Here is a 26,747-nt window from a genome sequence, read left to right on the forward strand (position 1 = left end):
TTTGAAGGAAGACAGCAGAATGGCCTTGCAGAGTTTTCTCTGTTCCTACCCTGGGCTTCTGCGAGGTACTCCCAAAAGCAACAGTCCGTCTTCCCCTGTCATGCCTTAGTCAGAACCTCCCACCCTCAAACAACCAGCAAGACATTGCCTCTTAGACAGGAGACATTTGTTCAGGAGCCCCCCTCTTATCGCTCCCCCAATAGGTGTCAGCTGATGATCTGGATGGGGCGATGAACAATCAGATTACATACTCTATTGTGGGAGGGAACCTACTGGAGCACTTCACCATCCATCCCAAGAGCGGACAGATCTGTATTGCCAAGCACCTGGACCGGGAGGAGGTGAGTTGCAGTCCCAAGATAAGGTCCACCTAAGGCTTGATGCTGCAGATGGGCGAGTTAGAAAACAATGTTATGTCACACCTCCAGGAGAAGGCTGAAAATGACTGGGGAAGCGCACAGTGCTCATCTCTCTGCCGGGTTTTGAAGGATCCATTTAAAACATTGCACTCAGCAGGCCAGGGTAATCAGCTGCCATGCACACGAATCCTTTGGACCCACAGATATTGCCAAAGGGTCAGGAACACATGCTTTGGGGTCTGGACTAGAGCAGAGATACTGTGGTGTAATGGTTAGAGCACTGGACTGGGAGTCAGAAGATCAGGATTCTCTTCCTGGCGAGGCCAATAGCCTCCTGTGCGATCCTCGGCCAGTCAGTTCCCATCTCTGTGACTCAGTTTGTCCACTTGCAAACAGGGGACAATTATATTTACTTTCTTGGTGAAGTACTTTGAGACATATGGATGGAAAGCTCCAGAGAAGGGCTAAGTGTGATTATCATTATACTGCCCATTACCTTGTGCTCTTTAAGAAGCCTGCATGTGGGGAGAATAAAACATCTGGACACGAATCCCAGGCTTCTTTCCACTTCTCCCAATAATCAATGCGTGCCGAACACCTTCTAGGTTCCCAGCTATTCCCTGACGGTCCGAGCCACAGACAGCGGCCAGCCTGCACTGTTCAGCGACGTTGCAGTGCGCATCCAGGTGACGGATGTCAACGACAACCCGCCCAGGTTCTTCCAGCTCAATTACAGCGTGGTGGTGCAGGTAAGGCAGAGCCTCTGTGCAGCGGAGACACTGTGTTGCCTCTCTTTCATAGATTCAGAGATATTAAGGTCAGAAGGGACCATTATGATCATCTAGTCTGACCTCCTGCACAACGCAGGCCACAGAATCTCACCCACCCACTCCTGCAATAAACCTGTCACCTATGTCTGAGCTATTGAAGTCCTCAAATCATGGTTTAAAGACTTCAAGGAGCAGAGAATCCTCCAGCAAGTGACCCGTGCCCCATGCTACAGAGGAAGGCAAAAAAAACACCAGGGCCTCTTCCAATCTGCCCTGGAGGAAAATTCCTTCCCGACCCCAAATATGGCGATCAGCTGAACCCTGAGCATATGGGCAAGAGTCACCAGCCAGATACCCAGGAAAGAATTCTCAGTAGTAACTCAGGTCCCACCCCATCTAACATCCCATCACAGGCCATTGGGCCTATTTACCATGAATAGTTAAAGATCAATTAATTGCCAAAATCATGTTATCCCATCATACCATCTCCTCCGTAAACTTATCGAGTTTATTCTTAAAGCCAGATAGGTCTCCTTTCCCCGCTGCTTCCGTTGGAAGGCTATTCCAGAACTTCACTCCTCCGATGGTTAGAAACCTTCGTCTAATTTCAAGTCTAAACTTCCCGATGGCCAGTTTATATCCATTTGTTCTTGTGTCCACATTGATACTGAGCTTAAATAATTCCTCTCCCTCTCCGGTATTTATCCCTCTGATATATTTATAGAGAGCAATCATATCTCCCCTCAACCTTCTTTTGGTTAGGCTAAACAAGCCAAGCTCCTTGAGTCTCCTTTCATAAGACAGGTTTTCCATTCCTTGGATCATCCTAGTAGCCCTTCTCTGTACCTGTTCCTGTTTGAATTCATCCTTCTTAAACATGGGAGACTAGAACTGCACACAATATTCCAGGTGAGGTCTCACCAGTGCCTTTTATAATGGAACTAATACCTCCTTATCCCTACTGGAAATACCTCGCCGGATGCATCCCAAGACTGCATTCGCTTTTTTCACTGCCATATCACATTGGCGGCTCATAGTCATCCTGTGATCAACCAATACTCCAAGGTCCTTCTCCTCCTCCGTTACTTCTAATTGATGCGTCCCCAGTTTATAAGTAAAATTCTTGTTATTAATCCCTAAATGCATGACCTTACACTTCTCACTATTAAATTTCATCCTATTACTATTACTCCAGTTTACAAGGTCATCCAGATCCTCCTGTATGATATCCCGGTCTCTCTCTAAATTGGCAATACCTCCCAGCTTTCTATCATCCGCAAACTTTATTAGCACACTCCCACTTTTTGTGCCGAGGTCAGTAATAAAAAGATTAAATAAGATTGGTCCCAAAACCGATCCCTGAGGAACTCCACTGATAACCTCCCTCCAGCCTGACAGTTCACCTTTCAGTATGACCCACTGTAGTCTCCCTTTTAACCAATTCCTTATCCACCTTTCAATTTTCATATTGATCCCCATCTTTTCCAATTTAATTAATAATTCCCCATGTGGCGCGGTATCAAACACCTTACTGAAATCTAGGTAAATTAGATCCACTGCATTTCCTTTGTCTAAAAAATCTGTTACTTTCTCAAAGAAGGAGATCAGGTTGGTTTGGCACGATCTACCTTTTGTAAAACCATGTTGTATTTCATTTCAGGATACCCAAGGGACCCCCCATGAATTACACCAGGGTTGGGAGGGGGCAGTTAGCTGTGAAGGGAGATTCTGCTTTGTGTTTGTGACAAGCAATGAACTAATAGCACTGTCTAGAGGCAGATATGTTACCAGCAGGTGCTATTCACCACCCCCCTTCCACTACACCTGCAAGCACCTTGTGCCCTTTCAGTACTGAGCCTCAAAGCCCTGAGGTCCTGACCTACAGCACCCTCCTCCCTGCCCTCTTTGGTCTACATGGCATCTCCAGGGACGTAGGAAGGGACCAGTCCCTGCATTTCTTCCTGGTCCTCCTGCAGGCTGTGCCCTCCCGTGCCACTACACCCACAATCTGGTCACATATAATGATGAAGGCAGCTTCTTGCCATAGGTAACCTGGATTCCCTGGTTAAAAACTGTCCAGGGCTTTGGGTAATTTGGGGTGTTTGGTGACAGGTGTAATAGGAACAGTTGAAGAGCTACAAGCATGATTTGTGATCTGGCGAACTGGCCTGACAATAAGGGATGTAAAGAAGCTCAGTCTATTTAGTTATCAAAGAGAAAGTTAAGAGGCAATTTAATCATGGCTTATAAATACCTACTCAGGCACAAGACATCGGATAGTAGAGGGCTCCTTAATCTTTCTGACAAAGGCACCGCAAAAGCCAATGGCTGGAAGTTGTAGCTATAGATCATTAATTAATTATTTTGATTACTTAAGAATTCCCAGTTATCATTTTGAGGTTTGACAGGTTCTTGTTCTACGATCAGGCTCATTATTCATTCATTCTCTCTCTCTCTCTCGTTACTGCAGTTGCAAACACTCCAACTCAGTAAAGTGGATAGAGGTACTACAAAGTTGAAGTCAGCAAAGTTCAAACAGGAAATACAATGTACATTTTTTAACAGTGAGGGTAATTAACCATTGGACCCTTACCGAGAGATGCCATAAATGCTCCGTTACTTGGAGTCTTTAAATCAAGAAGGTAGTTTTAGCCATTGGTAGTTGAGCTAGATGCAGGAATGCCTGGGGTGAAATCTATGGCCTGGGTTATGCGGGAGGACAAAGTCAATGAGCACAGTGGTCCCTGAAGGCTCTACAGCAGTGGTGGGCAACCTGCGGCCCATCAGGGTAATCCACTGGCGGGCCACGAGACAGTTTGTTTCCACTGAGCATCCGCAGGCACGGCCGCCTGCAGCTCCCAGGGGCCGGGAACGGCGAACTGCGGCCATTGCGAGCTGTGGACGGCCATGCCTGCGGACAGTCAATGTAAACCAACTGTCTTGCGGCCCACCAGCGGATTACCCTGTTTTGCTGCGCATGGGCTGCAGGTTGCCCACCACTGCTTTACAGCCTATTAAACCTACCCAACTGACTCCATGAAAACCTTGAGAGCTGCCCAACCCTGGGCTGTCGGAGAGGCTAAGAGAGCTAACGCTGAGTGAGAAGATTCACACAAAGGGCCAAACCAGTGAAAGCCCAGGGAAAGTTTTAATTCCTCAGGAGGCAGGGGAGGTTTCTACCTCCTCCCAAAGTTGCAAGGAACAACAGCAAGTCGGAGAGTTAAATGGATTTTCAGCAGTTAGCTGCAGCCTTGCGTCCAGCCCTGCTCACTGTTCTTCCCACAGGACAAGTGGAGGTGTAGTTACAGGAGTTGCAGTAACAGTTATTGGGAGCGGTAACAAAACCATGGCCGAGCTGCTGGCTGTTTCCCCTTATGTTTGCATAGGCGTCTGCTGACATCAGCACAACCACCCTGTGCCTTTTCGGTGCCAGGATCAAACAGCAGCCCTAGAGGCAGAGAAATTCCACCCTTATCTGGGCCAGGTGTCTTCCCTCGCTTTGCTCAACCCCTTTTCTCCCATATTTCAGGAGATAGCCCCAGTTGGCACAAGTGTCCTGCAGCTGATCATGAGCGACAGAGACTCCCCTGAGAATGGGCCGCCATATTCATTCCAGATCACCGAGGGAAACGACGGGAAAGCCTTTGATGTCACCCAGGACGGTCTGCTGGTGACCTCATCTGTTCTGGATAGAAGAACGAAAGAGCAGTACCTCCTACAGGTCCAGGTAGATCCTGCCTTACCCCTTTGGGATATGAATTCACCGAGGCCAGTACAGTAACAATGGAGGAAATTGGGAAATTTGGGAAGTTATACCCAAAAGCCCAGACAGAAGCAACTCCAGTCTTTGGGAAGTTTGGATCCAGATCCAAATTTTGAAGCCTGGATCCATCTGTAGAGCTCACTTCCCAAGAGCTGTGTCTGCACAAAACTGGGGCCAGCTTTTCCAGCAATAAAACCTGCTGGTATAGTCATGGGAACCTCTGTGGCGCAATTGAGCCTGTCTGGTGCGTTCCCCGATATAGTTCTAGTGACCTTCCACTTCAGGAGAGACTCGCGTCTGTTCCTGAAAGCTTCACCTAAGTACTCCAACAAGGAGCTCTTCCCTTTTATTCATGCTCGCATCAGGTCAACAAATTAGGGCAAAATAGCTTGTTTTCAGCCTGAACTGGTTTTCCTGGGGGAACAAATCAACAGGGTCAGGACATTATTTTTTTATTGGCAAGTTAAAACGCCGGAGCAGGCCTTACCCCCACAGCTCTGCCAGTGCACCTCAGCCCTGTGCTGCAATGCTCACGCTGTTCTAACGCTGGGCTCCACACCCAACTCCCCCAGTGCCTCCTGCCATTCTACTTCCGGAGCTCTGCTGAGCCCAAAATGACAGTTTTTCCAAACTACATGGAGGTGTTGTGATGCACACAAATTTAGGGATTCAGATGAGATCCATCAAAATCATATTGCTTGGTAAATAATGAAGAATATAAGCCACAGTCTCCAGAGATGCACTGATCTGCTGTTCCACCTGTAGAATGAGAAGAGGTAAAAAGATTAGAGAGCGTAATCAGGCTCCTACTGAAATCAGTAGCAAAGATCTCATTGGCTCAGTGGTGAAGAACCAGAGCCTAGGACTATATATAGCGTGAAGAAAGGAGGATTTAGAGGTGACGTGAGAAAGAAATATGAAGTATTGTAGCCGTGTTGGTCCCAGGATATTGGAGACACAGTCCTGGACTGTAGAGGAGCTCTGTGTCGCTCAAACGCTTGTCTCTTTCACCAACAGAAGTTGGTCCAATATAAGACATTACCTCACCCACCTTCTCTCTCTAATGAAATATGACAGAATGGATGCTTCAGAGACAGTAACTCAGAACCTCCTATTTACCAGGTGTAGGGATCACCCAAAGAAAGCAAAAGAAACTAAATTTAACAGGGATCAAAGAAAATGCTATTTTTTTACACAATGAATAATTAACCACTAGGACTCACCACCTTCAGGTAGCACTGAGGCAAAACAAAGACAAGATTCAGAAAAGAATTAGACATTGATATGACTAAGTCATCCACAAGTATAGTCAATGGGCTAAAAACATAGAAGGGATCTAAATCTTCCATAATAATGGATACCTAAAGAGATAAGTATTATTATTAATAACATAAGGCCCAACCACTAACTGCCTGAGGTTAGAAAGAAACATGTCCTATGATACAGTTGTGCACTTAATATGGACGTACCATGGCTGCAGTTGCGCAGACAATCGCAGTGATTTTGCCCAGAACTTAGGCACTCAAATGCACACGTGTTTCTGCATGCACAGTTCTAAAAATCTGGATTGGCATTTAGATTTGTTGGAAGATTGGTAGCCATACCTGCTTTATTCTGCTGATAATGGTGCACTCAGGAACCTGGCAAATGACTTAGAATATCAAGAGTTGGAAGGGACCTCAGGAGGTCATCTAGTCCAACCCCCTGCTCAAAGCAGGGCCAATCCCCGATTTTTGCCCCAGATCTCTAAATGACCCCCTCAAGTATGGAGCTCAAACCCGGGGTTTAGCAGGCCAATGCTCAGACCACTGAGCTATCCCTCCTTCACAGGAAGGAGGCTACAGGAGTGAGTACAGGATTGCTTTTGTGAAAATGGAGCAGCTGCAAGTCTGCCTCTGGGGCTGCTGCATTCCCACACATTCCAGCAGCATTATTTTGGCGATCCTATTAGGTGGTGACTTGCAGTCAATGTTCCTGTAGGGAATTTTTTTCCTGGCCTTCGAAAGCCAGGCTGCTGCACCATCCGCTTCTCCAAAGAACCATCACTGAAGAGCCAATTAAACCCCAAGAAACCAGAATCACCTAGGCATGTTCTCCGCCGAAAAGTTCCACTCTGAATGCAAATAAATGCACCATGTTAACGCTGTTAGTGATCCACCTCCCTCAGCAGCCTGCAGGCTCCTGTTTTTTTCATGGGGAGGCCTGGTCTGAGTCTCTCTCTTGGAGGGCACTATTTCAATCCTACCTGTCCACCTTCCCGAGAGCTGCAATCACAAAGGCCATCTCCTGGCACTGCCCTGCCATTGCTGCCCCGCTGCTCTTCCTCCTCCTTCATCCCACAGCCACAGCTCGTGCTCTCCCAGCTCCCGCACGCAGGAAGTGAGAGGTGCTCTACCCCAATGCGTCCTTCTGCGCCCATCTGCTGGGGAGCGGGGAAGAGACGCTCTTCCCACACGTGGCTGTAACAGATCCTTTTGTTTTCCTTGACAGGTATCGGACAGCGGCATCCCTCCTCTTTCGTCCTCTGCCTTTGTAAACATCCAGGTGAGCGAGCCCAGCCAATATGCTCCCTCAGCGTTGCCCCTGGAGGTATTCATCACTACTAATGAGAGCGCCTTCCGAGGCGGTGTTCTCGGCAAGATCCATGCCACAGATCGGGACCCCCATGACACCCTGGTGTACACCTTGGCAGCAGAAGTGCCCCAAGAGGGGCACTTCTCAGTGGGGGCAACGGATGGCAAAATAATCGCTGGTGAGAAGCTTCCCCATGGCCACTACGCCCTGAATGTGACGGTCAGCGACGGCACGTTCAAAACCACCACCAGCGTCAACGTCCATGTGTGGTGCTTCAGCCAGGAGGCCCTGGACAAGGCCGTGGTGTTACACTTCCAGCACCTCTCCCCCGAGGAGTTTGTGGGTGACCACTGGCGCAACTTGCAAAGGTTTCTGGGAAACATCTTGGTCATAAGACGTCAGGACATCCACATGGCCAGCCTACAGCCCGCGGTAGCCTCTAACGGCGTGGAGCTCCTCTTGGCCGTCGGAGAGTCCCCTGGTGCCTTCTACGAGCCCCGTGTCCTAGCGAACAAGATTTCTCTGTCGGCTGGGGAGATGGACCAGCAGGCGGGGCTCCAGCTGAAGAAGGCCATTCATGTGCCATGTCATGGGCCAGCTTGTGCCCGGCGTGTCTGCAAGGAGACAATTCAGCTGGACCCGGGCATGGTGTCCACCTACAGCACTGCCCGACTCAGCGTTCTCACACCCCGGCACAGCTTGGAGCAAATTTGTTCTTGCAATGGTGAGAAATCCTCCTTATTGCTCTTGAATTCTCCCCCTTGGGAAAGCCATGCCAGTCTCTAGTGTGTGGGATTATCCCTTCAGTACACCGTGAAACTCAGGGAGTTCTCATGCAATTACACTGTTCCAGTAACTGGCCATTCTGGCTTCGCTTTCAGAGCCAGACCTAGCGTCCTTGAGCTTTAAATTCCATCTGGCCGATAGGAAGAATTCCACTGGATAATGCTAAGCTCCTATCCTGTGTCATTAAATAATAACAGGATCTCTGTTGCCCATGATGAGAGTAAAGTCACTCATATGTGGAGCAAAATGGTCTGGGCTGTTCGGGTAGAGCTTTGATCCTTGGGTTCCTGTGCTTTGGTCCTGTGCCCAGCAAAACACAGACAAGTTAAAAGTGGTGAATTCAAATCAAGCCAAAGAATTTGTATTCATATTTTAAGTACAGTAGCTTCCACTTAACAGCAACCCGGCTGTGGTAGGAAGAGGGCCTGCAACGTGAGGCCTTGTATTAGAGGCCTGGTATGAGGTCTGAGGCTAAAGTAATGATCAAAACATCTACATTCATCATGCTGTCATCCTGACCTATCTTTAGGATGGGTCAGTGTGTTCCTGTTCTGTTTGGGGAATGTGCCGGTATCGAGCTGTTCTGGTACCACCTTTCTGGAATGTATTTGCATATATGTTCTTATCCCTCGCATTACTTAGGAATGTGTGTTTCTGCAATATCAACCCTGTTCTTGCCAGATTGTGTGAGCAGGACCTGCCTCTTGTTCACAACTTAACTTTGCTTTATATTAGCAAGTTTTGACCATGACTTTCGCCCAGGCCTCAGGCCTCATACCAGGCCTCTAATGCAAGGCCTTATGTTTCAGGCCCTCTTCCTACTACACCGGCTATTGACAACTTCCTGTTAACAGCAACATTTTGCCAGGCTCCAATCCAGTCCCACTGACTTTCATGTTAATGGGATTCAGGTACTTGCCGCTTATTACCAATGGTTTTCAGAAGCACGGCCCCAGCGGCAGCCCCGGGTTGGAGGGAAGCTGCAGCCGGGGAATGAAGTGCTGGGACCTGCCTTCTCTGGCGGCAACCCTGCAAACCTGCCTGCGGATGGTGCTCAGCCCATCCCGTTGCTTCCTTCTGGGACTGCAGCCCGGCAAACCTGCTGGCACAGGGGCTTTGGGCTGGGAGGGAGGCTGTTGGCAGGGTAGATGTCTCTCCGGGCTGTGCCCTGTTGGGGAACTACACACAGGGAGAGAAGTGCTGGGGCATGCTGAACCCCAAAGAGTGCAGGGAGAGGCACTGTACAGCCCCAGGGGTCCCCAGCACCTCAGTTCCCCATAGAAAGCCCCAGCACCTGGGCTGCAGCCAGGGAAGGCATGTCCCAGTGCTTCTGTCCTAGCTGCAGCCCTGCAAACCTGCCTTCTGCTTATTAGTAACTGCTGGGTAATAGCACTTTCTGCTGGTGACCGAAGGGTTTCTAATAAGTGGAATCTTCTGTATTTCCACATAGCCCAAGGAATAGCAGCAGCTGGCAGGTTGGGAATGAGCTGTCCTGGCAAAGCTGTTTGCAACCCCCTAACAGGAACGTCCGGGATGCTGCAGGACAGGATCGAGCTGCATAGGCAGAGCCACATGTTGTAGGTCAGGAATATCAAGAGATGCTGCAGATCAGGACTGAAGTGCATTGGTAGTGTTAGTGAACACTCAGGACAGGAATAGGAGGGCTGCTGCAGATCAGGACTGGGCTGCAGGGTCATTATGGTGGAAGAGCCGTTGGGGAGACTCAAAATGTGAATAGCCAGGGGGCATTGCAGGTCCTCACGAGCTTCACTGGCAGAGCTATGTAGAGACTCGGGGCAGCAAGGACTCCTGCAAGTCAGGCTAGAATTACAGTAGCTGAAAAGTGGGAAAACACAGGGCTGGGGAAAGCACTGGATGCCGTAGTTTAAACACAATCCAGAATTTCAGACTGTTTTCAGATGACCTGGTTATATTTCTAGGCACTGCTGTGAGATTCAGTGGACACAGCTACATCTGGTACCATCACCAGGAGAGAGGGGACTGGCAGATGCAGTTCCGCCTGAAAACCCACCAGCTGCATGGTGTTCTGCTCTTCATCAATGGGACCAACACTGCTGTTCTGGAGGTAGGGTTTGCAATAGCTAAGGATGTATTTCTGCATTAAGGAACAATTCCACTGATTGTGCACTGGGAAATATAGCCAAAGGAAGGAACAGACTGAACAAAGAAATACCCACCTATGTGTAGGTGTAAGCCATTCTAAAATACCATGTGGGGAAGACCTGTTGGTAACCTGGGTACTGTGCAACTTGGTATGTTCACCTAGGCGGGCGACACGGGATTACAGCATGACACGTTGTGAATACAGCATGACTGCTAGAGAGGGGCTTTTTGCACCCACGGATTGTGCACACAGCCAGTCTGTACTAAAGCAGCCTAGTGCTACTACGTCTCTTCCTTTACCCCGCCTGGTTTGTTTCATCCTTGTGTTACATCATGTCCATTTGACTGGAGGCTCATTGGAGCAAGGGCTGTTACATACCGCGTGGGGTTTTCAAAAACGCTCTGTCCCTGTTGAGCCAATGGGAAAATTCCCACCAATTTGAACAAAAGCAAAAGTGAAGCTGATGCTGAGCATCTGTGGAAACGTCACCTGAGACGTTCGTACAGCACCAGGTACAGCGCGGTCCCGACCTCAAGGCTACCGCGCTACCTGGTAATAGTCTTAGCAGCACAGGAGACAGTTGAGGGATGCCAGACAATAGAGTTCCCATGTACCTTCAGGAGTCACTCAGGGAGCACCAGGAGCCAGATTCCCAGCTGGTACAAACTGACATGGCTCCGCTGACTTCAGCGGAGCTGAATGGACTCATACCCGCGGAGGATCTGGTCCATGGTACCTACAGCCTCACAAGGACCTGAGAACATGGTGTTTCCACCAACCCACAAGCTTGTTAGTGAGCAACCCAACCCCATTTACCCACCAGGGAATTAGTCAGCAACCCTTAAACATGGTGTCACTCATTAACGTACCACAGGAAACAACAGCGGCTGCTTCTACTTTCCTCAGCGGCTGAGCTGGGCTGAGCACGGATCCAGTGGCCACCCGAAAAGATACAGAGAAGGTGTCTGGATGGCCACCAATGGATTAAAGGCTCTTTGTTTTCATGGAGGGCGGGGAGAAGGTGGGGACAGAAGTCTTATAAAATGGCAACTCACATCACTTACTATTTCATGAACGATCCAGGCAACTTTAGCCAGTGAGATGCGGGAGAACCAATTCAAGCTTAAACTTGCAGGCCTCTTAGCTTATGTTTCCTGCAGTGGGTTTCGTCACTCCAGACAGCTGCCAGAACCAGGAACATCTTCATCTGATCTCTCCCCTTTCTTTGGCTGCACTCGCTGAATCTATAAAGAATTCAAAAGAGCATGTGTCTGCTCCCTTCCACCTTGGCAGCAGAAGGAAACCAAGAGCCCTCCAGAAAAGGCTTTTATTGTCTGTTCCTCATTAATTATCAAACTTAAATTAGGCCCATTATATCTTATAACTCACTTCTTGACTTACTGGGTTTTTTTCCCTGAACCCATCTCTGTGTAATCGAGACTTAAGACATAAATTAAATGCAGCATCATGCTCATTTAAAGGGACACGATCAATTTTTTAAACGGAGTTTAACAATACTTTCAAGTGCTTCTCCAGCCCCTAAAACCCCTGCCTCTTTCTGTGGCGTTTTCTGATTTGTAAAAGTTTTTCTTTCCGTTGTTATGGCATAAAAGACCCCCACAAACAACAAGAGAAATGGTCTAGCAGGGGAATCCGTGGAGCTGGCAATATACCAAGTGCTGTCAAAGGAACAAACTGAAAAAACACAGAGAAATAGGTTTTTTCTTCTCTAATTTCTTGCAGCTACAGCAATCTTAGGGGATGGCTGGAACAGGAGTGGGTGAATAATATTCACACAGGAGGATGGTTTTTAAGACGACAGTGTCCATTTCAAACTGCTCAGAAGAGGCAGCTCACGCAGTCCCCATCCCTGAGCCCCGTGGCGGCATTAAGCCATTGGCCATGCAGCGTGGGGGGAAATGGCGAAAGGGTCTGCTGACCAGAAGGAATTTTCTCAGCCAGAATTCTGCGTGACCTTGCATAGCAGCTCAGATCTGCTGGCCCCTCTGGCTGGGATGCACCAGTTGCTGAGCACAGCGAATGCAGGGACTGTGATTGTACCTGCCCATTGCCCCTGCCCATTGCCCAGGGGCATGAAAGCTGCGGAAGACTCTTGCACCCTCTTCTGCACCTTGCACAGCCCCGGAGCGCCCCTCTACTGCCCCAACAAAACATTCAGGGAGGGGCCATTGTCAAGCCCACATCGGATCTAAAAGGGGTGCCTCAGATTTCACCCTGAAGGCCGGCAGAGTTAGGCTCCAGCAGGCCCTTGGAGCAAGAAAGTCACATAACCAGGGATGCTCTACTGGAAGCACCTTGTCTCCAAGTCTTAGAGCAGCTCAGAGACTGGTCAATAAAATCACCTCAACTGATCTTAGCCCTCAGGAAGGTGCACAGGGAAAGAGGAGGAGGCATGCATAGCAGCCAAGAGACAACTTATTAGCCAACCCCGACACATAGGGCCTGGTGACAAAGGCTAGTTAATGACTGAGTTCAAGACGGCCACCTACCAAACCCCCAGTGTTTTTGGCTATGTCAAGGTTCCTGCCCCGCTCTGAACTCTAGGGTACAGATGTGGGGACCTGCATGAAAACGCCCTAGCTTATTTTTACCATCTTAGGTTAAAACTTCCCCAAGGTACAAACTATTTTACCTTTTGCCCTTGGACTTTATTGCTGCCACCACCAAGCGTCTAACAAATATATAACAGGGAAAGAGCTCACTTGGAAACGTCTTCTCCCCAAAATCCTCCCAAACCCTACACCCCCTTTCCTGGGAAAGGCTTGATAAAAATCCTCACCAATTTGCATAGGTGAACACAGACCCAAACCCTTGGATCTTAAGAACAATGAAAAAGCAATCAGGTTCGTAAAAGAAGAATTTTAATTGAAGAAAAAGTAAAAGAATCACCTCTGTAAAATCAGGATGGTAAATACCTTACAGGGTAATCAGATTCAAAACATAGAGAATCCCTCTAGGCAAAACAGTAAGTTACAAAAAGACACAAAAACAGGAATATACATTCCATTCAGCACAGCTTATTTTATCAGCCATTTAAACAAAACAGAGTCTAACGCATATCTAACTAGATTACTTACTAAATTCTAAGACTCCATTCCTTTCCTGTTCCCGACAAAAGCATCACACAGACAGAGAGACCCTTTGTTTCTCCCCCCTTCCAGCTTTGAAAGTATCTTGTCTCCTCATTGGTCATTTTGGTCAGGTGCCAGCGAGGTTATCCTAGCTTCTTAACCCTTTACAGGTGAAAGGGTTTTTCCTCTGGCCAGGAGGGATTTAAAGGTGTTTACCCTTCCCTTTATATTTATGACAGGCTATAAATAGACGGCTGTGCCTGTCCAGTGGGTAATATTAATAGATATTCTGCCCTTCAGCTGGAGGGGCAGCAGTGCCTTTGACTCATTTCTTTGTCACACTGTTTGTGAAGTGCATCAGAGGGACCAAAACATTGCCAGGACATGTTGCCTAGATAAACTCTGGGTGCCCTCAAGTTTTTAGTTTTGCAAAAATAGGCAAATAAGCACAAGTCAGTAGCATCTGTTATTTATTTGCTTATGGTTTTGAGTTTGTAGTTCCAGTGTTTTGAACAAATTCCTCCCAGAGTGAACACGCCTGCCTTATCCTCATGATCTCCAAGCACTGCACCCATGCTGAAACGGCATTGTGCACCACAAGGAGGAAAAAGACAGGCTAGCTGGACGAGACTCACAAAGGAGTTTCTTTTTGCTTCAGGGGAATTGAATCCTAACTTGTCCCCAGAATCTGAGCAAGCCAGTTACTGATGCTCAGCTTGTGTTTAAAACAGAAGGGAAACTGCAAAACCTTCTCTGATATTCTCACCCCACTGTGCAGAGATCCATGCGCACAGCTCCCCCAAGTGTCACCCAGTGAAGATCATCCACCAGTTTCTACAAGTCCTTCCAAAACAGGTTTCCCCTTGTCATATATATACATATATATGGGTAGAGGAGACAGCCATACATATATATTAGAGAGAGAGAGAGAAACAAATGTTTGAAATTCCACTTGGGCATTCTCCCTATTCATGGCCCCCTGGGTTCTATAGAAGACGCTCCCTTACGAATCAGTGCGGTAGGGGAAAAGAGGGGTTTTCACCTGAATTCACCCTGAAACCACATTTACTTGCTTCTTTCTCTTTTCCTCTGTCCCACCAAAGTTTTTAAAAGGAGTCACAGGCAATGGACAGCATTTTTTCCGCACTGCCCCTCCATTACAATGCAGAGAGCGTTTGTGTGGTTAGTTATTAGAATTTCAATGATCTGATTGTGTCAGTCCCAGCCCCTGGTGCTGGAGCGGGAGTATTGGATTGCAGTGGGTATTAGCAGCTTTGGCCCTGGTTTCCAGTGTGCTGATAAAAAGCTGGGTACTACAGCAGGTCTCTTTCTTTCTTCTTGGCCCCCTTTACCTGCTCCTACAATGTAGCCCTGCCAGCTGCTCGTGCTTGCCTAGATTCTTTCGGCACTTCTCGTTAATGCCAACAGAGAAGCTCCAGCATGGGCAGCTTCCACACCAGTAACAAGATACCAAGAAATCACTTGGGAAATGGAGTTCACTTGTGCCCAGGCATCCTGAATGCCAGCCCTACGGTGATCCAAATTAAACCCCGGTGCAGCAGGTGGGGGCTGTAAGAGGCTGGGAAGTAAAGTCATGCAACTTCTGCATGCTGCCACGTGGCGATGTGGTCTGGGGCACGGAGCGTGGAACTGGGAGACAGAAGATCGTTAGCTCCTTATGGTGGCAATTGTCTCACTGGGCCTATGTACAGCACCCAGCGGGGCCCTGATCTCTGTTGTGGCTTGCGGGTGCTACCATAATCCGAATCATACTTCTTATGGCATGATGAATCACAGCACAGAGATGATTCCTTCCCACCTCCCAGCTCTTTACAAAGGGAGGCAGGAGGGACTAAATCCCGCCTGTCCTAGCATGCACTCTGAACCCACAGGGTGATGCATTCAGTAAGTTAGAGCAGAATTTGGCCTTACATATTACAGGAGTCCCAGGGGCAGCTAACAACGTATCTTTGGCTGACTGGAAAAGTGACAGGAGCTGGGTTTTGGTTCACAGCCATTCCTAGAGAGAACAAAAAACAAAAGGAAATAATAAAATGCTGTTTGGTTTGTTCACATTAAGAATGGTTTTCTCCTGCCCTGCCCTCTTTCTCCCCATTGTAACAGTGGAGTGGAATGGTCCAGCAGTTAGAAGGAGGTGATCCTAGAGCAGCCCACAGCGCAGTCGTCTAGAGACCTCACACTTTCCGGGTCACCCAGGTGCCCCAGCATGGCCACAGGCCCACGGCACGATCATTTCTAGAAGCAGTTCCCATCTAGCTGCTGGGGAGGGCGTTGAGTCCATCCGTGCACTGTTCCAGCTATGCTGATTACTGCATGATCCGCTTGAAACACCTGCTAAAAATAGGGCAGAGCAGCTCCTGGCTTTATAGCCCATCTCATGAGCAGCCCTCTCCACCTACTAGTCAAGGGCTGCAGGAGAGGACAGGGATCGAGCTGCGTGAGCAAGATGAGACGGACTAGTTGTTTTCCAAAATAGCAGCGCAAACCTAGTTTTAAAGTAGGTTTGACTTCTTGGGTGTGAAGTTTAGCGCTGGCGAGAGGCAGCTGCCTTCTCCAGGCCAGCACCTACCGACTCCGGCTCCCCCCCGAGACCACCCTGCCAATAGGCAACAGCTTGGGGGGCAAGAGGAGACTGTCGGTTGCAAGGCTAGTGCAATCTTTCAGCTTCCCGCTGAGGCTGCCAGCAGAGTTAATGGTGAAGGTGTTTGCTCAGTCCACCAGGAACTGCGGTGAGACACACTGTAATGTCAAAGATGTACACAGTTGTCCCTCACCGTGGACAGTCCCATGGGCGTTTCATTTCTAACGCAAGGCAAAGCCTCAGGAGGTCTGGCTGGTGGAAGAGTCCTATTGGCTGAAGATTCTTGGGGTCCTGGAAATCTCAGCTGCTCCCCTCTTGCCTTGCACAGAAGGGGAAGGAGGGGAGCAGGGAGCGTTGAAAGCTTCGCGGCACAATGCTGCTTGCATTGCTGCTTGCATTGCTGCTAATTCTGGCTGTTTGGGCGTCTTTTGCAGCTCGTTAACGGGGTGCCTCATCTCGGACACCGATGCCGTGGCAATATCAATGGCAACCTCTCCTCCCTGGGTTTTGTGAGCGACGGAGAGTGGCACTCGGTCCTTCTGGAAGTGAAAAGCACCTCCCTCCGCTTGCTCGTCGACAGCTTGGGAAATACGTCTCTCCAGCTGCCCGTGGCCTGCAGCATCTCCCCTTCCAGGAGAGATCTGCTCTTCGGGGGGATCGTCCAGTCCCGACAGCCCCAGCGGGTCACTCGGGGGTTTAGAGGTTGCCTGGATGCTGTCAGAATTGACAGCGAAGACGTGAGGCTCCTGCCTGGGGACAGCCAGGCGAAGGGGATTGTGGAGGAGGTGGGGATAAAGCAGTGCTGTTCTCACACCGGCGCCTGCAGCAGCAGCCCCTGCCTCAATGAGGGGATGTGCGTCGAGACTCACGGAGGAGGTACGTGAATGTCCTGCCGTTACTTTCTGGGCAATAAGAAATCAATAGTCTGGAGGCGAGCGTGGCAAACAGATGATCTGAATGGCAAATTTAAGGGGGCTGCCCCAGAGGAGGGGAAGTTGTGGCTTTTCACAGCGCTGCATCTCCCAGCAGGCTGTCAGGGGGCAATGTCCTCAATCAGTGAAACACCACATTGGAAGCATGACTCCGCAGTCCTTGGCACATCAGACCGGGTGCACCGCTGTTTCTGGGTGGAGTGGGCCCAGGGCCTGGTGTCTTTGCAGTGTTTGGATTCACTTGTATTTTCATTCAGGCTTTTACAAAGCCTCAAGGAGCCGTTAGTGGGGCTGGAATAACGTGAGGTCTGGTCATCCCATGACATTTCAGCTCCCGGAAGGTGGAAACACTGTGGGAAGACGAGATGTGGATTTGTTCCCATCCTGTAAGTGACTCCCGGGGGTGGGGGAGGGAACCTGTGAAAGTCATTAACACAAGCTCATGCCTGCAATTCTTGGGTTCATCTGAACCTGGCTGCCCAGCAGTTATTTGTAACAGGATTTCATCAATGTCACAAACATGGGTGTATCTATCTGTGCACCTCATCAACCTCCCAACTCCCCTGTGAGGCAGGTCAGTGCTATCATCCCCATTTCACAGTTGGGGCACGGAGACACAGAGCGACTTGACAAAGGCCTCACAGGAGGCCTGTAGCATTAACGTCAGGTCTCCCAATCCCAGGCTAGTGCCCTAACCACTACACCATCCTTCCTCTCCAGAACATCTTGCTCTGATTTCTGTGGGTGAACATAGTGGGAGGGACTCATGTGGATAGCGTAACATTGCAGCCTTGAGCCTCTTGAGCCAACCACTGCCCATGCTTGGGCTTTCTTGCTCTGACTTCCATTCCCCTTTCTTGGGGGCATCTGGAGGTGGCTCTGATACAGCTACATGGTGATGGGAGACATGCACAGGGGAATCCTTTGAACTGCTGTCTGTGCTTATTGATGCTTTTGTCTTTCTGCCTGAGGTCTGTTGCAGGGTCCCACGCCCTGTTGGGCTAGCAGCAATCAAAGGGCTGAGAGCACACCTCCCTTCCTCCCTCCCTCCCTCCCTGCCTGCATCCTCGGGCGACAGGATTTAGAATCCTGTCGGCTAGGCAGCTGTTTAGCTCAGGTGAACTTGTTCGAGGTAAAGCGTACAGACATGGTGTGCGAGTGTGCAAACCTGCAAAAGGGTGCATGTGTGTCCAGGTGAATGTGTGCACATGTTCACATATGTGCAAATGTGCTTGTGCAAGTGTGTGTGTGTGTGTGTGTGCTGGAGTGCAAGGGCATGTGTGTTTGTGCAAGAAAGTGTTTGTGTAAATATGCTTGGATCTCATGCTAATGTCACAATGAGGCCAACCAGCCAGTAACAGGATCATGTTCAGGGATACAGTGTGTGAGCATATGTATGCATTTGTGTAGGACTGAACATACATGTGTCTGTGTTTGCATGGCTGGCTGGTTGTGCCTGCCATGTGCATGAGTGTGTACACAGGTCTCTACTAGTGATGCAGAAGTGAGCGTGAACTTGCCTGAGTTACTTAATGCACAGAGGATGGAGGTGTTTATTTTGGGGTCATAACCAGGCACTTTTCTAGGATGCTCCAAGGTGGAGGGGCTTCACTTCCCCAGCGCAGCTTGCTCTTGCATGGTGCAAAAGAGCTCAGCAGAGCAGTTGAAATTCCCGGTATCAGAATTTGATTTGGCAGATACCAGAAAAATAGAATCCCAGCCACCCACCACATTGGGTTTTCTCTCCTGCTGTCGATATGACAACTCCCACGGAGAAGTGGAACAAAGTGTGTCCGGACAGGAGCTGCCTGGCACATGGCCTTTTGCTGGGCACTTGGCGGGCTAAAGACTGGCGAGAACGGAAAACAATGGGGTACTTGGCATCATGTCTAAAAGAGTCATAGAAATCTGCAGCTGATGGATCAGCTTTGCCCTCCTGGGAGGGAGGGGACCACCAGCTACATTTAGGACCTCACTTGAGCTGTACCCGGGGTTACAAGACACATTCAGGAGAGGCTCAGCACTGGGCAGTTGTGGTGTGTCTTATTGTGCAGCCTCAACCCCAAGTTCACCCCCGCTGCTATTTCCCAACGTGTCAGATTGTTCTTGCACTCTGGGCCAGAAACCACCTCTGACACCAGTTCCCTGCTAGCTGGTGTAGCAATCTCACAGCTCTCTATTGCCCTCTCTAGGTTACACTTGCATCTGCCCAGTGCTGTTTTCCGGCAACCGCTGCGAGCTGGGGGACAGCCCGTGTGAATCCAAGCCCTGTTTGCATGGGGGCACCTGCCTCCTCTCCAAAACAGGCTACACCTGCCGCTGCCCAGATTGGTATCTGGGGGAAAGGTAAGACCAAGGAATGGCTTTGGGACTGCGTGTTCCCCTTTGCGGAGCCCTCAGCTTACAAGACACGGTTAACCTTGGGCGCCGTTTCTCATGGCTGGGGTGAATACTCAGGAACTGCATGTTCCTGCAGTTTACCTGGTCACAAACCTTAATACCCTGGCCAGCCACTCCAAGACTGATCATCACATTACATGCACTGTTTGGGTTGCATTCCCAGACTCTAGAAGGCATAAAGAATCAGACAATGAATTAATCCCCCTGCGATTGCATTGTCACTAGCTGAGCTATGTACCACAGTTCTTAGAGCCTGGGAAAATAATCTCCTTTAGTCAGCATTTTGCTGGGTGTCAGTGAATGTTTTCTTTGGTGCCGATTCAAAGTGTCTTCTTGTGACAGGGCTGTTCCCAGAACTGCTCTTGTAACAAGTAGACACTTAGCTCGGCTGTGTTACAAATTATCCCTGACATGTCAGGGCTCCTTCGCGGAACTGAGAGGACGAGCACAGAGGATGCATTGTTCTGGGGAGATTGATGACGGCTCTGTATCTGACACATGTCAAGTTTTACAGCTGAAAAGCAAGTTGGTTAATATCAGCCAAGAGTCAGATCCTTACAGTTACCAAGACACTGCTGGTGGGGATACTCTAGGGACCACGTCTGTCAGACACCAGATCTGCAGTGCTAAGGAACATAGGAATGTCTACTGGAATCAGACCCAAGGTCCATCCAGCCCAGTATCCTGTCTCTGATAGTTGCCAGCACCAGATCCTTCAGGGAAAAGTGTAAGAACCTACAGCAGGCGGATATAGGATAATCTGCCCCTACAGTGGGATGAGACCCAGGGCTCATCCTGGTCTCTAATAATTAGAGACTGGCTTAAGCCCTGAAGCACAAGGTTTAATGTGCCTTCCCAAATTATTATTGTCATTAATTTTGATAATTCTGGATATTCTTCATATCCACATTCGTGCATGTTCAGAATGCGCATTCAGCGCTGACAGCACTGAAAGAGTTAACGTGGCTCCAGAAGTAGATTTCACGATCCATGTCACCGCGGGTCATCAGTTACGCCTGCTGTAACCGCATGTCCCTCTCTGGGCTCCTCGCTCCTGTCTGCCCCACAACATGGCCGAAAAGAGCCCAGCTCACGCTGAATGTGAAGTGGATCTAGCACATCTCTGCTGCCTTTGAATTAAAGCTGCCCGGCATATGCCCGGCCTCTTGGGTGAATATTAAGGTTGAAATTACCCACCCGATTTTGGGGAAAATATGCAACTGCTCACCAGGTGGCACTGCTGCACCTGAAACAAGCTGCACCCTCTAGTCAGACAAGGTGGGGGAGGTGATATCTTCTATTGGACCAACTTCTGTTGGTGAGAGAGACACGCTTTCCAGCTTCCCGGAGCACTTCTGCAGGTCTGGGGAAGGTGCTCCAAGTGTCACAGCTAAATGTAAGATGGAACAGATTGTTTAGCATAAGGAGGTAACCTTAAAGGGTGTGCGAGTGTGTCCCTTAAATAAATCGTTATGCACGAGAAGGTATTGAGAGGAAGCTGAAAAAGAAATGTGATTAAAAAGGGGCCAGTTCAGGGTGGGAGGGGTGTTGCTACTGGGTGGGAGGATCCCAAATCCAGCTTTTCGAGCCCTGAAGGAGTTCAGAGCTCTAGAATCATTTTGAAGTTGATGATTCCTGTTCTATTCAGGGATGGGAGAGTGTCAGGTTTTTTAATGGGGGTGGAAAAGAGAAATCAGTATTTTGGTCTTGATTCCTCGGACTTTTCATAAAATCTCTAAGTGCCTAAGGGCCAGCTGGTCTTTACTAGAGCTTCTAGAAATTCATGCATTTGTCAGAGCTACTCTGGACACTCCCCAGATGTTTGCTCCAGGCTGCAAACATCTGTAGCTTCCCTTGGGAAGACCGGCTAGGTAAACTACATCTGAGGAGGTTTCTTAAAGATGAATGCAGTTCAGAGTGTCTCTGGATTCCCTAGCCTGATTTATCAGACTTCAAGAGTGGAGAGGTTCCAAGCACCCAGTTCTCCCCAGCAAAGGAGAGGGGTGTACTGGAGAAGAATCTTCCTCTGAACTTTGGAAAGAGGAGTTTTGTCCCGTAGCCTTTGGTATTGCAATCATCTGTTTTACGTCTCTGCGGTGTGGCGAAATGTACCGAATGGCTGAGGGGAGCAGTGGCATTTTCAGGGTTCCTTGGGTGGCTTGACAGGGGTAGTGCACCACCCTACAGAAAACCAGGGAGAAGGAACTTTAGGGTAGCCAGTGCTACCATGAAAGGACTACAAATGGGGATAAAGCAGCTGCTCCAGACCAAACGAACCGCAAATATGGGTATAAGATAAACAAAGGTGGCTGGGGTCCAAGTTTGCCTTTACAAGCTGGCCATTCCCCTGTCCCACCCCACAATTCTCCCGCTACCTGGCAGAACTGGAGAAAAGGCAACTTTGCTCCTGTTCTCTGAAAACTATCCTTTAACTTATTGCCAGGGACACTTCCCTGTGGGCCCCTCCTCACCTCACCGCTAGAGGAATAACACACCACATTCCAGAGAAAGGCCCATTCAGAAATCGACCTCACAGGCTCCCCAGCGTGGCCCCACCTCCCTCCAAGCTAGAGAACTTGGGAGCCCAATGGACAGAAAAGTCCCACAGAATCCCCTGGTGGCGGTACAGCATCTCCTAAACCGAAGGGCTGGTTCTTGGCAGGCAAGCAACCGAGGCCGGGCATAATTTTGTGCTAGTGGATGCTGGGGTTCTGAGAACAGTTGTGTGGAGCAGCCGCACTGCTTCAACTGGTTAGAGCTTCCGGCAGGTGTCCCCAGCTCTGACGGCCGGTGTCTCCCTTCCCCTTCCCCGCTGCAGGTGTGAGAAGGTGGCTGAGGAATGCCAGGACAACCCCTGCCGGAACGCGGGGCGCTGCGTGAACGCCGGTGGCTCTGTCCGCTGCATCTGCACCGGGGAGTACCAGGGGGCATTCTGCACGCAGAGACTCGTTACTCCCGACATCGCGCCTGCCAAGTGGGGGATGGGTCCCGTGGAGATCGGCGAGATCGTCGCTGGGGTGCTGGGCGTCGCCATCCTGGCGGCGGCCTTCGCCTTCGTCCGCAGGCGTTACTGCCGCCCCGCCAAGGCCCACAAGCCTGTGGCCAGCGAGGACCCAGACCTGCTCTCCAAAAGCGAGTTCTCCAAGAGCGTGGGGGTGGCCACGCACACCCCGCCACCCATCGAGCTCAACATCCTCAGCAATGGCCCACACAACAACCTGGACAGGGGCACGCCGGAGCCGCACAAGCCCATCCCTACGTCAGAGTTTGTCACCTTCAGCTCGGGCAACGCCCAGAAACCCCGGGGCACCATCGTGTGCAGCGTGGCCCCCAACCTCCCATCTGCCGCGCCCTCCTCCATCTCCGACAACGAGTCCTTCATCAAGAGCTCCTGGGCCAGGGAGCAGATGGGTCAGTGCTCCCCCTCCACACGCCCCTTCCTCCTGCTAGAGATGACTCAATGCATTCGGGCTGCAGGCTTGTGAAGGGCCAATGGCACTGACCAGAGCCAGTGTAGTGTGGGCAGATGCTGTCCAAGCCTATGCCACAGCCCTCCCCATGCAGTCTAGTCCCTACTGCTACACCCAGCTATTCCCCCCACAACCCCACAGCCCCGCCAACACCCCTCACACCTGACTAGCTACACCCAGCTATTCACACACACACACACACACACAGAGCCCTGCCAACATCCATCACTCTTGACCTGCTACATCCCTCACACCTGACCAGCTACACCCGGCTATTCACACACACAGCCCTGCCAACACCCCTCACACCTGACTAGCTACACCCAGCTATTCACACACACACACACACACACACAGAGCCCTGCCAACATCCATCACTCCTGACCTGCTACATCCCTCACACCTGACCAGCTACACCCGGCTATTCACACACACAGCCCTGCCAACACCCCTCAATCCTGACCTGCTACACCCAGTTATTCCCTCCCAGAGCCCTGCCAACACCCCTGAATCCTGACCTGCTACACCCAGCTATTTCCCCGCACAGCCCTGCCAACACCCCTCACACCTGACCAGCTAGACCCAGGTATTCACACACATACACACACACACACACAGAGCTCTGCCAACACCCCTCACACCTGACCAGCTACACCCAGCTATTCACACACATACACACACACAGAGCTCTGCTACATCCCTCACACCTGACCAGCTACACCCGGCTATTCACACACACAGCCCTGCCAACACCCCTCAATCCTGACCTGCTACACCCAGCTGTTCCCTCCCAGAGCCCTGCCAACACCCCTGAATCCTGACCCGCTAAACCCAGCTATTCCCCCACACAGCCCTGCCAACACCCCTCACACCTGACCAGCTACACCCAGCTATTCACACACATACCCACACACACACACACAGCTCTGCCAACACCCATCACTCCTGACCTGCTACATCCCTCACACCTGACCAGCTACACCCAGCTATTCACACACACAGCCCTGCCAACACCCCTCAATCCTGACCTGCTACACCCAGCTATTCCGTCCCCAGAGGCCTGCCAACACCCCTCAATCCTGACCTGCTAAACCCAGCTATCCCCCCCCAGCCCTGCCAAGACCCCTCACACCTGACCCACTACACCCCTCTTTTCTACTTGTTCTCTCTTCCTTTCTCTCCAGTATACCCAGATTTGGATGGATGGAGAGAGAGAGAGAGCTATTGGATAACTAGATGTATACTTACGTATACTTAATTCTGTCTCAGCACGGGGGATAGACTAGATGGCCTCTTGAGGCCCCTTCCAGCCATACCTTGGTCTGATTCCAAGTAGGAATGGCTATGGACAGCTGTTAACCTGGTTCTGATTTTATTCCAGTATATCCAGCAGAAACCACCTACTGGCCGCCCAGGTACCAACCATCGGATGTCCAGGACCATCCCCACTACGACGTTATTCAAGGCCCTCTTCTGCCATCTGCCCATCCTCCTCCTCCTCCCCAAGTAGACCCTGAACCACCTGGTCTTTACGGTGGCTTTCCCTTCCCACTAGACCAGAGCAATAAGCGGGCCCCCATCCCGCCCCGCTACAGCAACCAGAACCTGGAGGACTTCCTGCCACCCGACCCCATGGAACTGCCTGCCTCCCAGTGCCAGAACGAATACACCGCCATCAGCTACTACCCTTCCCAGCTGCTGCAGGGCGAGGGGACCCCCTACCCTCCGGACGCTGGCTACAAGAGGGTGAGCATGCGCCTCAGCGTGGCCCAGCCGTCCTATGCGGACTGCGAGGTGGGGCCCCAGCCCAGCACCAGGGCCCAGCCAATGCCACCCCCAAACTACGAGGGCTCTGACATGGTGGAAAGTGACTATGGAAGCTGCGAGGAGGTGATGTTTTAATGGGGCTGCATGTTCAAAACGAGAAGGAAGCAGCGTGAGCTGTGACTGGAACGTGTACGGAGGGAGAAGTAACCTGGTCTTGGTCCTCTCTCTCCTGGGACGTACAACTCTCCCCATCCCCCGTTAACAGCTTCCCTGTGTGCAGTCGGGCTGTAATATAGCGTGGACTCTTGTCCCTGGCGTTCTTTAAATAGCTCCTGTTGCTGCTCCAAAATGGATCTCACTCAGCTGGGCAAAAAACCAGAAAGGCCAGTGCCAGGGAACACAAAGGAAATTCCTCAGATGCCAACAGGTGCTGATGGCAAGTAATTCTTCATGACAAGAGCTTCCTTAGACATGGAGGCCCCACCTCTCCCTACCCTGGATATGGAGCCTGGCAGCAGGAGAGAGGACCACAGACCTTTGGGACAGTCCGTTGCCAGGGTAGCAGAAGGTGGGACTGACTTGGTGCCTCACTGTAGTCCAGGGAGATGAGCTATGTCTCTGAGGGGTGGCATGGAGAGGTCTCTTGTGCCTGGTTCCAAGGGTTTAAGGTGGGCCAAGCAGAACTGTGGAGTTTTGAGGACAGCCTGCCCCCAATGCCGTCTGTCCTCTGGGCTGGTGCCTCATGGCCATGAGAAGGGGGAATTTAGCCGCTACATTAGTTCATTCCTGGGCTTGTCTCCCTGCACCTGTAAAGAGCCCAGAAAAATGTCCATTTCTACAGGAGAAACTGAGCAAAGAATCCTGCCTCCCTAACCCACATCATGAGGTACCACAAGGTCGCTGGCAGGAGAAGGCACAAGATACACAGGCAGGCCTGAATTCAAAGTAGGTAGGTGTTTGACTGGACAATTACTTCAGCACCTTCCCATCTGGAAATGTGCCAGGCTACATCTGCACCGCAAGTGTTACCGGTCGTCTGTCTACATCTGCAGCATCTCTTGTGCCGGGGACATGGCTCCGTTGTCATTATAGAAAGTGGGATTCTTCATAAAGGCTGCTGGGTACAGAGGGGACCCTGGGGTTCTCGCTGGCTCGCTCATGCCCAGACTCCACACAGCCTGAGCATCTCCACTCAGGGTCTGCCCAAGCCTTAGCCTGGGGATCAAGGCCCTAGAAAGAACTGCTGACTGCACTCCAGCAGCTCACTATGTGCAATGACCCACAGACATGTGAAAGCACGTCCTGTGCGTGTGCGAGTGTGTGTGCGCGTGTCAAGGTATGTATGTGCAGCCGTGAATATCCGCACGTCAGCGGGGGAGGAGACGGTGCGCTGGCTCCTCCCAGGGTCCCCCCCCCCCGCCCCCGCCGTCGAGAGAGGTGGGATTCGCCTGGATCGCCTTGTGCTTGGTAATGTATTGTTTCTCTGAGAGAGTTTATCTTTGTTTGTTTGGTCGCTTTTTGAAAGCAATTAAAAAAAGAGGCAGTTTTGTATTCCTATTTTACTTGAAAACTAACGGGGGCTCCTTTGTAAGCATCAGGCAGCTGCGTAGCTCGGAGGAAAGACAGGTGTGGGGTGCAAAATTTGGATCTGGATGCCCTACCTGTCAGCTGCAATCAGATTCTGGCTGTTGATTGAACCCATTCTAAAGACGGAAACCACCTGCAAATTTTGGCTCTGGATCCATCTCAGATTTCAAACACCCGCAAAGTCTGGAGGCCTTTGGGTCCGTGGATTTGGGCCCCAGCTCTAGAGCCGAGACAACGAGGGTGGGGAAAGTGTGAGCAGCTTGTGCTGGGGTCACACATGACCAGGAACAAAACTCCAGCTTCCCTACATGTTTTCCGAGCGATGGGCCCAAGAGGCCCCAGTGTTACCCGGGGAGTGGTCAGGACTCACGCCCTTAGTAAACATCCCTACTTCAGTCAGAGGAGAGCGATTTTTCCAGGAAACGGGACGTTTCACACAAGGCTCCCTTTTCATTTCATTCATCAGTCAGCTTGAAGCCCTTGCATGTCAGACATGGGGGGCATGATGCAAGCAACGTGA

The 26,747-nt window shown here is 50.5% G+C and overlaps 1 protein-coding gene across 2 annotated transcripts in view; it reads left to right on the forward strand.

Annotated features, from left to right (window-relative positions):
- The window catches only part of FAT2 (FAT atypical cadherin 2), an 83,398-nt gene extending 57,574 nt beyond the window's left edge, over nt 1-25,824 (forward strand). For both annotated transcript variants that reach the window (XM_048861655.2, XM_075131245.1), the window contains exons 16-24: nt 204-341; nt 965-1,108; nt 4,659-4,856; nt 7,383-8,190; nt 10,193-10,338; nt 16,506-16,947; nt 19,196-19,349; nt 22,222-22,814; nt 24,255-25,824. In XM_048861655.2, coding sequence (XP_048717612.2) covers nt 204-341; nt 965-1,108; nt 4,659-4,856; nt 7,383-8,190; nt 10,193-10,338; nt 16,506-16,947; nt 19,196-19,349; nt 22,222-22,814; nt 24,255-24,775 — 3,144 coding nt within the window. In that variant the 3' untranslated portion in view covers nt 24,776-25,824. The remainder of the gene's footprint in view (nt 1-203; nt 342-964; nt 1,109-4,658; nt 4,857-7,382; nt 8,191-10,192; nt 10,339-16,505; nt 16,948-19,195; nt 19,350-22,221; nt 22,815-24,254) is intronic.
- The last annotated feature ends 923 nt before the right edge of the window (nt 25,825-26,747 follow it).

The sequence above is a fragment of the Caretta caretta genome, chromosome 8 (genome assembly GCF_965140235.1).
Source record: "Caretta caretta isolate rCarCar2 chromosome 8, rCarCar1.hap1, whole genome shotgun sequence".
NCBI lineage: Eukaryota > Metazoa > Chordata > Testudines > Cheloniidae > Caretta > Caretta caretta.